This window comes from Elaeis guineensis, chromosome 12, assembly GCF_000442705.2.
Source record: "Elaeis guineensis isolate ETL-2024a chromosome 12, EG11, whole genome shotgun sequence".
Taxonomy (NCBI): domain Eukaryota; kingdom Viridiplantae; phylum Streptophyta; class Magnoliopsida; order Arecales; family Arecaceae; genus Elaeis; species Elaeis guineensis.
This window is the reverse complement of record NC_026004.2, coordinates 629,588-642,875: the sequence shown is the minus strand read 5'-3', so window position 1 is coordinate 642,875 and position 13,288 is coordinate 629,588. Positions and strand designations below refer to the sequence as shown.

Sequence of the window (13,288 nt, the reverse complement as noted above, 5' to 3'; positions counted from 1 at the left end):
TGTGCTTTTATTTTTTATTTAAAAAATATAAAAAATAAAAAATAAAACTGGACATATGGCATGCGGGAGATTATTCTATAATTTTACGTGTTAATACGAAATGCCACCCTTAATACCTATACATCGCTTCACTATTATTATATAGATTATATAGATTGTAATTTTATTTTTTATTTAAAAATATAAAAATAAAATTTGACATGTGGTGTTGCGGGAGATTATCTTATAATCTTACATGTCAATATGAAATGCCGCTCTTAATACCTGTACATTACTATTATTATATAGATTCTTTATTTTTTTATCATACTATTTGTGCTTTTATTTTTTATTTAAAAAATATAAAAAATTAAAAATTAAACTTGACATATGGCATGCGGGAGATTATTCTATAATTTTACGTGTCAATACGAAATGCCACCCTTAATACCTGTACATCGCTTCACTATTATTATATAGATTATATAGATTATGATTTTATTTTTTATTTAAAAATATAAAAATAAAATTTGACATATGGTATTGCGGGAGATTATCTTATAATCTTACATGTCAACATGAAATGCCGCTCTTAATACGTGTATATTACTTTACTATTATTACTAACATATAACCCACGTAATGTGCGGGATCTTATTCTTTTGAAAAAATTGGGATCTTATTCTTCTATAGTATATAATACATTTTATGTAAGATATATTTATACTTAATATGTTTATTTGAAGCATATTAAAACATGAAATTATTGTACATGCACTTCATATATGGAACTGAGGATCCAAGTTTGGATTCTTAATATATGGAATAGCTGCAAGGCATGATCTTAAGGATAATAATAGAGAGCTTGATAAAGAGAGGGAAAAAAAAGAAAAGGAAAACTCTGACCCACCAACCCATGGCATCCAATCTTCACGCTTTTGCGACAAATAATTGCCATTTACGCCAAAGAATTCAACTGCTTTGTCTTGTCTTCCAGATTGCAAAGCATGAACAATATGGTCCCGTAAAATTGACGATAAGAACCACCTCCGGAGGTGAAGAGAAACATTGCTTAGAGAAGAAATATTGCTTCAAGAAATTAAGCAGACTAATTAATTTGTCTGCTAAAAAAGCACCTCCGAAGGTGAAGAGAAACATTGCTTAAAGAAATTAAGCAGACTAATTAATTTGCCTGCTTGATATTTCGGTATACATACTGAGAAGATTAAATCCAAGACTTTATCAACTTGAAAGCTTGTAGTGTATTTGTAAAATCTCTGAAGATAAGAAACTTCCTCGAAAGTTGTTCAGCATACTGCAGTCCATTTTCTCTGTGCCAACAAACCCAACTCTTTTATCAGCTAATTAATAAAATTCTCATTGTAATTTAAATCTTCGAGCCCTTTAAACATGCAAAAATTTATGATTAGAAAAAAATAAAAAATATAATTAGAAACAAATAAAATCATCATACTTGAAAAAAAAAAAAAAAAATTTCTAAACCATCGTCGTACATCTGTAAGCCCAGCTAACGCTACCAATGCTTGTAGGCTCCCGTGAGGAGCAACATTTGCAGCAGTGGGTCTGGGTCGCCATATCCATCTCAAAAAAAATAGACGCGCACTCTTGCTGATTCCTGACGGTTTTCTCGTACTCTATATTATTGTTATACGTAAGAAAGAAGCCCTTCAAACCGATGAGAAGGGAAAGATAGAGGGAGAGGGTGGCCATGGATGCGGTGACCACCATTCGGTCCGCGGTAGCCACCACTCCGCATCGCAGAGACTGCGAGGGAGCGGTAGTCCAGGGCGAAGAAGTCCCGGAGACAATCGAGGCAGAGGCAGCGACCTAGATATGGGGGTCGGAGGGCCAGAGGAAGAAGACGGCGGAGACGATGAGGATGGAGGAGATGAAGAAGGAAGAGGCAGAGAGGAAGGAGTCTCAACTTAAAAAAAAATTTTCTCATCTCTTTGTCCTTTTTTTTTTTCTTTCTTGCTTCTTCCTCTCTTCTTTTCTTTTTTTCCCGATGCTCGCTCGAGAGTCGGAGCCGCCGTCCTTGGTCTGCCCACCCCTTCTCCGCCCTCGACGACCTCTCCGACCTCCCCTCCCACTCCCACCCCCGGTTTTGCCTTCCTCCCACTATGAAGAAGTTACCGGAGAGCCCCGACCCCCTCGATACGCCGCCGCCACCGTCCAGTCCTTCTATGGCCGTTGGTCCGCTGTCGCCGCCACCCTCGGCCGCCTCCACTGCCGCTGTCTTGACCCCCTAGTTGGCAAGCTCCGCACACAGAGCGATATTGCCACCGCCTCCACCGCCCTCGACCAGCTTGCCGCCGATGCCGACCTCCTCCTCCGCATCACTTCCGCCGCCAGACTTCGGCCGCCGCATGACGTCGTTAGATTCCATGGAGCTGGATGAGTTTGTTTCTTGATCGAAGCCCCAGCCATCGTTTGGGTTCCGGTTGGAGTTTTTCTTGTGTTTGAAAAATATCCAACACAAAACCCCAGCTATCGTCCAAGCTTCCCTAATCACGTGGCATATTGAAAAATTACTTCATGATTGAGGTGTCAACACGGAATTACTCATATATTGCTTCACTATTATAACATATATATATATATATATATATATATATATATATATATATATATATATATATATATATATATATGTTCACCGGAGACCTCAGCGCTGGTAGCCAATGAAGTCCGAACTGCAACCCAAGTCTAAAAGCACATACTCCAAATATGTTGTTGTATCCCGAAAATGCGTGACCGACAAAATCTGTTCCATCACCCAGTGCTCATTTTGCAGTTATGCTGCTGCTAAAATACACGGATCCAAGACCTTTATATCATTCGGTTTATGTTCTTCAGCTTTGAATAAATTTCATGCTCAAATGATGGATTTAGCGTGTGGAGGGCTGAAGTAACTCCAAGCTCAGTCGGGTTTGCCAGATTATATGTATTTAGCAAGTGGAGGTTTGAGTCAGCAAAATTCTTAGCTGGCTTTCGAACTCTAATGGGTTCAAGTCGGAGACTTTGAACCCGATCAGAACCTAGCACGATATAGGATGTTAGGACCTAATCCTCAGTCGAACCAACTCAGTATCTTCATCACCAACAATTTGGAAGCATCTAAAATTCAATAATAATGCATTTTACATGTTCCTCTTAAAGTTTTGATTAAAAAGTAATTACAAACAAAATCCTAAGAAGATAGGTAAAAGAATAATCATTAGATATGCGAGGACCTATGCATACATATGTTTCGTCTCATCTTAGCTATGTACTAGATAAATCTTGGATAGTTATATAGAATAAAAAATCTAAATTATATCTTCTAGCTAGCCTCTTTTGATGAGTTCTAAGTTGTTACAAATGGTATCAAGGCAGATCTACTCTACAATCTATATAGATGGGAAGAAACTGCAGCATGAACTCATTGGGGTTAACCATGAGTTGATTGTGGTGTTTGTGATTGGATTATCGGTATTTATAATTTAATTTAAATAGATTTAAACTTTTAGCTTGATAAGGATGATGAGAATATGTGAGGACCTATGTTAAGTGTGTGCTTAATCCTATATTAGCTATGCATTGTATAGATTTTGAGTACTTATACAACATCAAGAAACCTAAATAATGTTCTTTCATCTTCCTTTTCACGAAGAAGTCATGTTTTGTTACAAGATCTGCAGTAAAGTTGAATTTAATGGTTAGCAATTTCAGATGATTTGCGATTCCTACAGCTACTTATGATGAGATCTAGGTTATGTACTCTTAGCTATCTTCTTGTGGAAGAAAACAGATCTAACCATTTTTTTGACTAAAGTGCAACAACATAGTTGTGTTTGGACAATTCAGCAGGATTGAACTATATTTTATATTGGATTTATGGAATGGATAACTCATTTGAATATGACCCATGTCAATATAACACCCCACTCTGGATCCTATGCAGAAGGTCCTTCTTCTTTTCCCCTTTTTGTTTTTTTTGTTTTTTTTTTTTTGTGCGTGCGTGCATGCGTGCGTGTGTGAGTGAGATTAGGACAAGAGTTTTTCTTTTTAAAGAAAAAAAATAAACATGCCCAGACCCATGCTGGATTTGTGAAGGACCTTTTTCCTCCCACACAATTTGAGCTGGGGTTATTGGGCTGATACAAGTCATGCCCAAATAGATTGCCTAATCTAGAATCATGCCCAAACCACAAGTCGAGCAGAAAATCCAACCAATCCTGTTGGATTAGCAAGCAGGCACTTCAGTCGTACAATTACTGACTTGGCAAGTTTGACAATAAATCCACGGAGTTGCAGGAATCCCCTCCTGCCACAAGTTGGATTAATAAATTTTGAAAAGTAAATATGCAATAAAGCATATTTGTAGGGCTTATATATGCAAAGATACCTCAAAATAACTCACTTGATACAAATTTTTTTTTGTTGGGCCAAGCGGCAAAGGGTTGTACCATGCCAACCAATGTGCGTGGACACCAGATATTAAGATAGGACAAGAGAAGCAGGAGGCAGTCTCTTCTTTCATCTAACGATCATAATTGGATAATTTATGTGATTGGTTTAGATTTCCACCAATTTCTGCCTTTCAGGATAACGGAATTCTTTTAAGGCAATAAAATATTCTTCCAAAAAAGCCAATAGGAGCCCAGGCGGGCAGGAATAATGATCTCACATCCCACGAGGAGCCCAGCTGCAAACGGCAGCAACCGCACAAAAAGAAGTCCGCCATACCGGGCGGAGTTCTGCGATAGCTTCTAAAGTTCAACGGCAGCGAAACCTGATACGCCGCTTCTTTGTTTCTTTTTTTGTTTGTTTCTCTTGTGGGGGATGGGGATCGTGGTGTTCCTCTCTTCACTGCCAAACGGGCACGGGTACAGAATGCGATCATTTTTTTTGTAATAAGAATGCAATCATATTTCACCAGGCTGGATGCCTTGACCATTGTAGCCAATACAAATTCCAATAATCATTGAAGTAAATGTAAATCCTACGTCAGACTGTGTGTGTCTATATATATATATATATATATATATATATTCACTAGCCCATTCACAGAAAACCTGACCTATAACCGAGTAAAATTTTTGGTGGCTATAACTTATCTCTATAAACAGAAATCGCCTTTGGTGGTTAAATTTACAGAGAGAGATGACCTACTTGAACCTGATGTCCAATGTGAATGCCCAGCCCTATACCCCGATCAAGTCCATGGCGTACCAGATTCAGCCATAACAATTGACTCATGGCCACTTGAAGTTGCAGAAAACATATGGCTGTTGCTCCCGACATTGGCATCACTCTAACAAAAAGGTAAAAAAGGCATGAGGTAATGCTTATTATAATAGCATATAAGCCACACTGTTGCATGTCCTACTGTACCAAATCTAAATGACTTCACATTGATACTGCACTTCACTGTTGTAAGCCGCTAGAATACATTACCTGCTCCATTTGGTTAATCGACATGTTATATGTTCCAGCTGGTGAAACTGGAGGCTGGCTTCTCAAAGTGCCCTGCAGAACAAGAAACTGTTGTAAGATGATTCTGTAGGAGGCCAAAAAAAAAAAAAAGAAAAAACGAAGATTTCCTATTTTCATCACCAGAACTGATCATTTTCGAGCAGCCTACATAATTAGTAGCACATTTAATAAGACTCTTAATGCAGTACAAGATTTTTGCCCAAGATAAACCATCCTTGCTGTATTCTTTGCTCCCAAGAAACAAAATGGTTGTGGTGCTGGGTTTGAACATGATCCAAATCTAATCCCATCCAGGATGTAATATCTGTTGCAAACAAAATTTTATGACAGAATGGATGCAGCACCTTCCACCACCTCTCAAAGCACAACCTGTCTATCAACCGGGTCCATCTATCTTATAATGTAGCACTTACAGTGTGATGCATCCACAGATTTTTCTTTAGAATTGGTTGTAAAGTGCTTGGCACTCACCACTGAAACAAAACTTAAAGATGGAGCCAACATTGGTCTCGACTCTTGCTAGCACCGAATGCACAACACAACCTAAAATAAAATAAGCCCAATTGACTTCTGATATCACAAGCTCCAGTATCCACCAAGTGTTTCCTCAACTAATCCCAGAGTGCTGCCATTATGCCCACTAACCCTAATTTTAAAACTATCCTGATCTCTGGTTGACTAAGAATAAAAAGAGCATATGCATGGTTATTATTGCCATGCAATCCAGGCCCAACAGAAGTTCTGAATCAGAGAGAAAAATTAAAGCAAATATAAGAAACTTTGTGACACTGTTTTGCTCTGAGAGAGTATTTATCAATCATTACAAACATCAGATATGTAAGGATACTTATTTGGTGAGATAAATCATGAATGGAGACCAACCTTGTTTGCCCACATTAGCCCACAAGCATTGCAGAGAGATCTTGGTCCATCTGGACCACGACGCATCATTGGGGTAGAATCTTTACTAGTTCCACAGTTCAGGCAACTGCATACATATTGTAATATTAATTTCATCAATACATAAAAAATGCTGCTTCAATTTAATGAACTAATCATTTGACAAGTTTTCATTTGCTGCCCTCGAGTTGTTTAATTAAGCAGAACTGAAAAATAAAATCACAATGCAAGATGAACAATATTGCCATGCTGAAAGAAAAGGAACATACAAAGCATGCTGATTTGTCTCCTCTTGAAAATTATTCTGCACAAAATTCCCACTTGATGAGGCTGTAACCAGTTCCTCAGAGTTGACCTTAGATGATGCAAATTGACCTTTGTGGCGTTTCATCCTGAATTATCCATGTAAGCATATATAGAAAGCTCAGAAAACTCAATCATAATGAATGAAAGATTTTCGAATGCAGTTTATTAACTATCTGATTTCATAAATTTTCAGTTTTTAATTCTTTCATTTGCCAGCTGGCTAAATGGAGTCTGTCTTGCTTATATCAAGTTCCCAACATTTTGCTCATAGTTCAATTACAAACATAAGTTGCCACCAGAAGGTTCTGTTAGCGCAACAACTGAATAGGATAAGCCAGAAAGTGAAGCACATGCATGACCCTTGCAACATGTAGGCAGGCTTCTAAATGCAAGCGAACTAGATGGTGGAAGCTTTTAAGAAAAATTTTGTGTTTATTTCCTCTTTGAAAGCAACAAATTATAGTATTCATAGAAGAAACTGACCCATTAAAGTAGAGGTGTGTCCTTTTGTGTCATGCATAAAGAAAGTAATACATAAGAGCCTTCAAGAAAATAGATCAATGGTACACAAAACATTTTTTTCAAAAAGAAAAAAAAAAATCCTATAGACAACCTCATCTAGTAAAGCAGTAAATCGATACTGCCATTTTTTTTCCTCACTCACAAATATATATTTTTGCTTGTTTATATGTTCCTTCCCAGAAAAGGCTATTGTTGAAGATCTAGAAGTGCCACACTCAAAATCTATTAGTATCACCACGGAAAAAATTCCAAATCAAGGGGCTATGAAAGTTATAGTCACCATGGAGCTACATATTAAGATTGGCAAACACCTCAAATGGAATTATTTTTTTTTTAAAAAAAAAGAACATATGTCTGAACCCAATACCATGACCATACGGTTTCCACAAGCCACACTGGTTAGTGATTCAATATTTTTAACAGCTGTAAAGCGATTAAATTTACATAACAAAACTGACAAACCGTATGAAATAATACCTGATGGTATGTAACCACAACAATCTATTGTAGCTTATTTTTCAGAACTATAGATAATTTACACTGGCGCATACAATGCTTGAATCCAAGAATGTTATAAACGAAGTACGGCATTTTCACAGTATGATACTTCTTAGAACATAAATAAGCTAACATGTCATAACCCTTAGGAGGCAACCAAACTTGCTGTAAATGACTCAAGTGTTCAAATCAAGGTTATGAGCTGTCGGGATCATTGCTTCAAGATATCAATTTGGGTTACCTCAGATTAGAATAGCATTTCTCAATGACACAATGTTGTATATACCTGGAAGCAACCTCCTTTCGGACATTATAGAGAATTTTCTTGTTGAAACATAGGCTTTTTCTCTTCTCACGGTAGCGCATAAGAGAAGCAAGTCTATGAGGATTATTTGCAGATCGTGAAACATTATGTAGACCCTGGTAAAAATAAAAATAGATTAAAAACTCAATAAAAAATTAAGCATTATATTTAAAAAAAGTTACTGTTATGAAAATACCCTGTGATCAGGATGAAAGGGAACTGCCATGCCAGTGACATCAGAAGCTAATTCCTCTTGTCCACCCAACAATAATAGAACTGCTCTAACCTGTAATGTAAATATCCTAGTAACTGCTTAACTGTTTTTCGTGAAGTTTACAAGCTGGAAAGCATTATTACTTTATATAAATATAAAGAGGGGAGAAGGTTGTTATAGGACAAGAAGTTATGATGCAAGTGGATGCATTTAATTGATATTCTCCTTCTAATAACTTTAATGTGAACTTATATTATTTGGAATGAACAGCCTACTGAAGGAATAGGCAAATGTCTAGTGATAGACACATAAACAATGCAAGCATAAAAGGCAACTTAGCAGAAGGCATTAATACAACTGAGAATAAATATAACAGTTTTACAGAATTTCAAAAAATATGAAGTCAAATTTCAAAGGCATAAACAATAGGATGTACCAACTACCAAGAATATTTAATCACAGGACTGAGAGCTTCCTATCCCATATAACAGTAACAATTAACAAAATGATGAAAGAGCTGGAGCTTTAGCTCATTATAGTTAATTTTCTATAATTTTTATCAGAATAAGTGTCTCTGGGTCAAAGAACCATATTTGTAAAATCTTCTTTATTTAGTACTAGTAAGCTAGGCACATACCCTACATGTCTAAGGAAACAATAAAGCTCAGACTCCAGCTGGAGCAGAAACAGAGGTATACATCAACTTCAAACTCTTGGGAAAAGTTATGCAGCCAAACCAGCTTCAAAGCTGGTTACATCAATGTGGCACTAGAAGTAGCACCAATGAACAGGCCTAACCCTTCATGAATCACCAAACCCCCATCATGCCATGTCAGATTGACAACTAGCTTGTAAGTGCATTCTGCAACACAGCAATACCCTTTATTCTTTGTGTGAAATTTCCATATTAAGCTAGCCCTAACTAGGGACTGTGCACTTAAATCAATTTCTCCAACAGGAAAGCAGCGCATAGCTAATCTGTGGAGTAGCACTGTGGGATTTCATGGGGGAGGGAGCATTGTAATAAATTTGACTAAGATTTCCATATTGAGTTGGCACCAAAATTTGAAGACAGCATGCTGACATTAAGCTTGCAATAGGAAAGTTATGAATCAGCAATTAAATAGATTATCATTATGGAGAAACCTAATAGGATTTCATTGGCACCATTTTTTTTTTTTTTTTGTTGGGGGCGGTGGGGTGGGGGTGGGGGTAGGGTGGGGGGCGGCATGGGGGGATGATGCTTACAATCACTGTTGTAAAACCAATTTCCAATGTGGTGATGCCCTTGCATAGACCACAATAGAAGCCCTTGTCCAGTGAAGAATCTGGCAATGGAAGCAATAACACTATTCAGGACAGTGGTGGATGACAATGGTCATGGCTATGGATCCACTATGAATGGGCAGAAAGGGAGGTCGGAGGCTGCCCAAATGGTTTCCACAGTTATATTGGAGGGTGGATCCACCATGGCTGAGCAAGAAGGCGACTTGGAGGGAAGTAAAGAAGGAGATGACCATAAGGGAAGGAACAAGTTGGGCTCAGAATAAGGAAAAAGGGGGGGAAATTTGAGAGAGATGAGGACAGTCAAAACGGCTTTAGCTGAAATCGATCGATTTAGTATACCTAATCCTTCTTTGTGAATATTGGCCTTATCTTCAGTATCTGTCCTTGAATCTCGACCAAAACATCTGGAAAATCCAGTCTTTGAAAAAATAGCTATTCCTTGATCTCAGCCACGATAACAAATATCTCGGTTCATCTCAGAACAGGTGGCCCACTGAGATTAGTGAGGTATTGGAGATTACCTTGACCAGGATACATTAGGAAAGCATACTTAGCTTTGGACTGCATGTGCATCGTTTTTATGTATACTAGTACATATATAATAAACGGAAACAATCTTGACGAGTAAAATGTTGATAATATAGTAAAAGATGTATCCTCTTCTCTAGCTTGGCATGAACCTAACCTACATGAATTTATGAACTTATGATCTACCTTCCTCTAAGGATTGCTCCTAAAGCTCTGTTCAAGAGCTAAGTAATGACCTTTTTGTGCAGGAAGAGAGGGAAATGCCTATAGTCACCACCCTTCCATTTATAATTCACTTTCCAATTAGAAGAAATGCACAACAAAAAATTTGAATGTTTTCTTCATATGGTTGAATTCAGAACATTTCAAGAGGTTACAATAAACAGAACTAAAGAAAAATGATAAAGAAGCAAAGCCTCTTTAAGCAGGATTGTAGAACCAAGGATAATTAAATTCAGAAAATAGGAATATTTAGCATTAATATTAAAGATATTGTTAGGAAAAAAAAGGAAGGTTACGGTACTAGAAGACTTCAGGTAATGGTACCACAGAATGTCCATGAAAGCTTAAAATGTAACATTAGCAAGTTACAAATCAATATCTATGCTGCTTCGATTAAAAGGAATTCTCTTTTCCAAATTGCAGGAGTTGTTATCACTCTCTTAAGTGAATATGTATATCAATTATCGTTATACATCATGACCTAATACATTTATAAAATCTTAAAAAAAAAAGGTGCGTATAGCACTTTAGAATATCTGTTAACGTGGATTTTTTCTCTAACACATGATTAGTTAGTAGCATATCTGGCATATTTCTCAAGGATTTAGGAAGTTAATGGATCTAAAAAGGTGACTTACTGCAGTGGTTTATGGGCCCAAATGACTTAGCTCTTACAAGGTGTTGAAGGGAGGAATTAGATCTCATAAGATGGAATAGATTGAGAAACACAAATTCGAACATGGTAAACAGAAACAAAGACAATATAACATACAAAGGAAAAATAACATAAAATACCACCATGCTTGCTTGGATGGTATCACCCCGTGCCATCATATAATATAAAGGGGAGAAACAGAGGAAAGGAGGTCACTTACCATCCTATGAAGGATTTCTGAGATACTGTCACTGAGATAATTTGGGAAGATAGTTTGACCAACAGAATTTTTAAGGAGTATTCCAAAATTCAAGACTAGCATATTACATGAAACAAAAAATCCAATAAAACAAGGGACACCTAAACCCTGATCTTGTCCGAATCTACTAGCTTTGCAAGACAAGTTTCTTACTTATACTAGGTTTTTTCTTCAATTGTTCGTTACTTTACAGTGGAATTTAGATTTATATGAACTTAGGATTATAGTTTTTAGTCAGATTTGCCTAAGGAGAGGGGAAAAATCTGGCTAGAATTTTATGAGGTTAAGTAATTCATCTTCAATGAAGAATAAATTTGAACTATTGTTTTTTTTATTTACATATTACGTTAAAGAGGGTTCTAAATTGAAATTGCATTATAACTATTGTAGACTAATTAGATTCTCTAACGGCACAAAATCTGCCCTTTGATCCCTCTCTTATTCTCCTTTTATTTTTGTGCTAGTTACCATGGTGAAGATTCTGAACTTAATACATCGTTGCGCTCAATCCTGAGCCAGCATGTCAACCAATCCCATGCGGTCCACATAAACTGCCTCTGGTTATTTATTTCGTAGAGAACAGAGAGACAGGGAGACGAAGCAAATAGCTATCCTCGTAACTCCAATAAATCTCCTTCGTACCCTCACCAAGCCTCTTTTCAGACTAGATAGTCAGATTAGGTTATAAACAAGCATAACTTACAGTTTCATACGCTCCTCAGCCCTAAAGATAGGGAACGAAGATTGGAAATGTATTTGCTTTTTTTTAGGTACATTATAAGAATCACTAACCGATGCAACTAGAGAACAAAAAGATGAAATAACGATAGCAGATTGATCATCTAAAAATATAAAGAGGAACGAAATTGTTTAAAATTCATCGAATTCGATATATAATCCAGTACTAGAATTAGTGCCAGGAGAAATCAAATCAGATATCCACTTCCTTAAGAAAAAGTAAACGACCTGAAATCAAGAACCAAAAGGGAAAAAACAAGGAGAGAAAGAAAGAAGCGATTTCTAACCATCTCCGGCTGGACGGAGTCGAAGACGTAAACATCACCCTGGAAAGAAAGAGTGAGCTGATTCGACGTCGCCGGCGCCTGCAACTGCAAGGCCTCCGGCATGCTCCCAGACTCCTGCGGGGCCTCGTCAGCGCCGCCCATCCTGACGGCGCCTCCGCCGTCGATCTCGCCGGGGAGGTGAGGAGGCTGCAAGAACGGGTCCTCGCCCCCGTACATCGCGCGGCGCCGATGCTCAAAAAAACTCTCACGGATTCCGGGGCGCGAAAGACCCTACCTCGTCTCTAAAATAAAAATAAAAAAATAAAAACCCTAATCGACGGGCGGCGAGTGGTTTCCTGATCTGGAAAAAAACTGGAGTTGGAAGCGAGAGGGAGGAGAGAGAAAAAAACGGTGACAAAGGAGGAGGGGAGGGCAACGTACGAGTACGGCGCGTTTAAATAGAAAGCATCGGCGTCTCGCGTCGCCCTTGACTCGCCTCCAAATTACGATTCTACCCCAAGGAAAGCCACGCCTTCGAGTCGCCGGCTGCTGACGTGGCCTTGGCCCAACACCTTTTTCGTGGAAACTTTTGGCCGCGTGGGACGCGCCAACAGGCTCTCTTAATGCGACTGCCGAAAAAGAACTACGGATCGAAAACGTGATTCGTTTTCTAGTGGGCTCAGCAATTATTATTAGGGTCAATCCGAGTTGGTTTTGGCTCGAGGTAACCTCACGACCAGCTGGCTAGCGGAGGGCGGATGAATACTTCGAGCAAATTTGTTTTTTTTTTTCAATAGTAAGATAGTCCTGGCTGGCTCAGATCAGGATTATATTTCCGGTTTGGGACCTTGGGCAGGCAAAGTCCGGTAAGGAATGTTTCTTTCCTCTTTAAAAAAAAAAAAAATCATGTGATTCAACCAATTTTCTCCTTCTTCTTCTCTCGTTCTAACACCGACACTCCTCGCAATCTGATATCGTAGTATTGGAGATATCTGATCAGGACATCACCATCATCACAGAATCTTTTCGATACCACGCATCGTAGCAAAAAAAAAAATAAAATAAAAATAATCAAATACGTAGATCAGCTAAAAAGTTTGCTTTCACGAAA

At 38.0% G+C, this 13,288-nt stretch overlaps 1 protein-coding gene across 2 annotated transcripts; it reads right to left on the bottom strand.

The window, feature by feature from the left end:
* Positions 1 to 1,015: 1,015 nt before the first annotated feature.
* On the bottom strand, positions 1,016 to 12,599 carry LOC105055669 (GATA transcription factor 28). Of its 2 annotated transcripts, none has more exons than XM_073246965.1 (8): positions 12,199 to 12,599; positions 8,205 to 8,294; positions 7,991 to 8,124; positions 6,648 to 6,770; positions 6,361 to 6,466; positions 5,440 to 5,511; positions 5,155 to 5,296; positions 1,016 to 1,310 (listed from the first exon to the last, which is right to left on the bottom strand). In XM_073246965.1, exons 1-7 carry the CDS (start codon positions 12,412 to 12,414, stop codon positions 5,198 to 5,200), a joined length of 840 nt encoding a protein of 279 aa, XP_073103066.1. In that variant the 5' UTR covers positions 12,415 to 12,599; the 3' UTR covers positions 1,016 to 1,310; positions 5,155 to 5,197. The 2 variants fall into 2 exon arrangements, with proteins under 2 accessions (XP_073103066.1, XP_073103067.1); XM_073246966.1 differs by lacking the exon at positions 1,016 to 1,310 and adding an exon at positions 1,459 to 2,504.
* Positions 12,600 to 13,288: the final 689 nt, after the last annotated feature.

What these genes read in the sequence shown, in the direction of transcription:
- LOC105055669 (XM_073246965.1), bottom strand. Translation starts at nt 12,414, where the DNA reads ATGTACGGGGGCGAGGACCCGTTCTTGCAGCCTCCTCACCTCCCCGGC. An exon ending in CGAAAGGAGGTTGCTTCCAG is followed by an intron (nt 6,771 to 7,990) that starts GTATATACAACA and finishes TGGATAATTCAG; the next exon opens with GATGAAACGCCACAAAGGTC. An exon ending in GGCTAATGTGGGCAAACAAG is followed by an intron (nt 5,512 to 6,360) that starts GTTGGTCTCCAT and finishes CTTGTTCTGCAG; the next exon opens with GGCACTTTGAGAAGCCAGCC.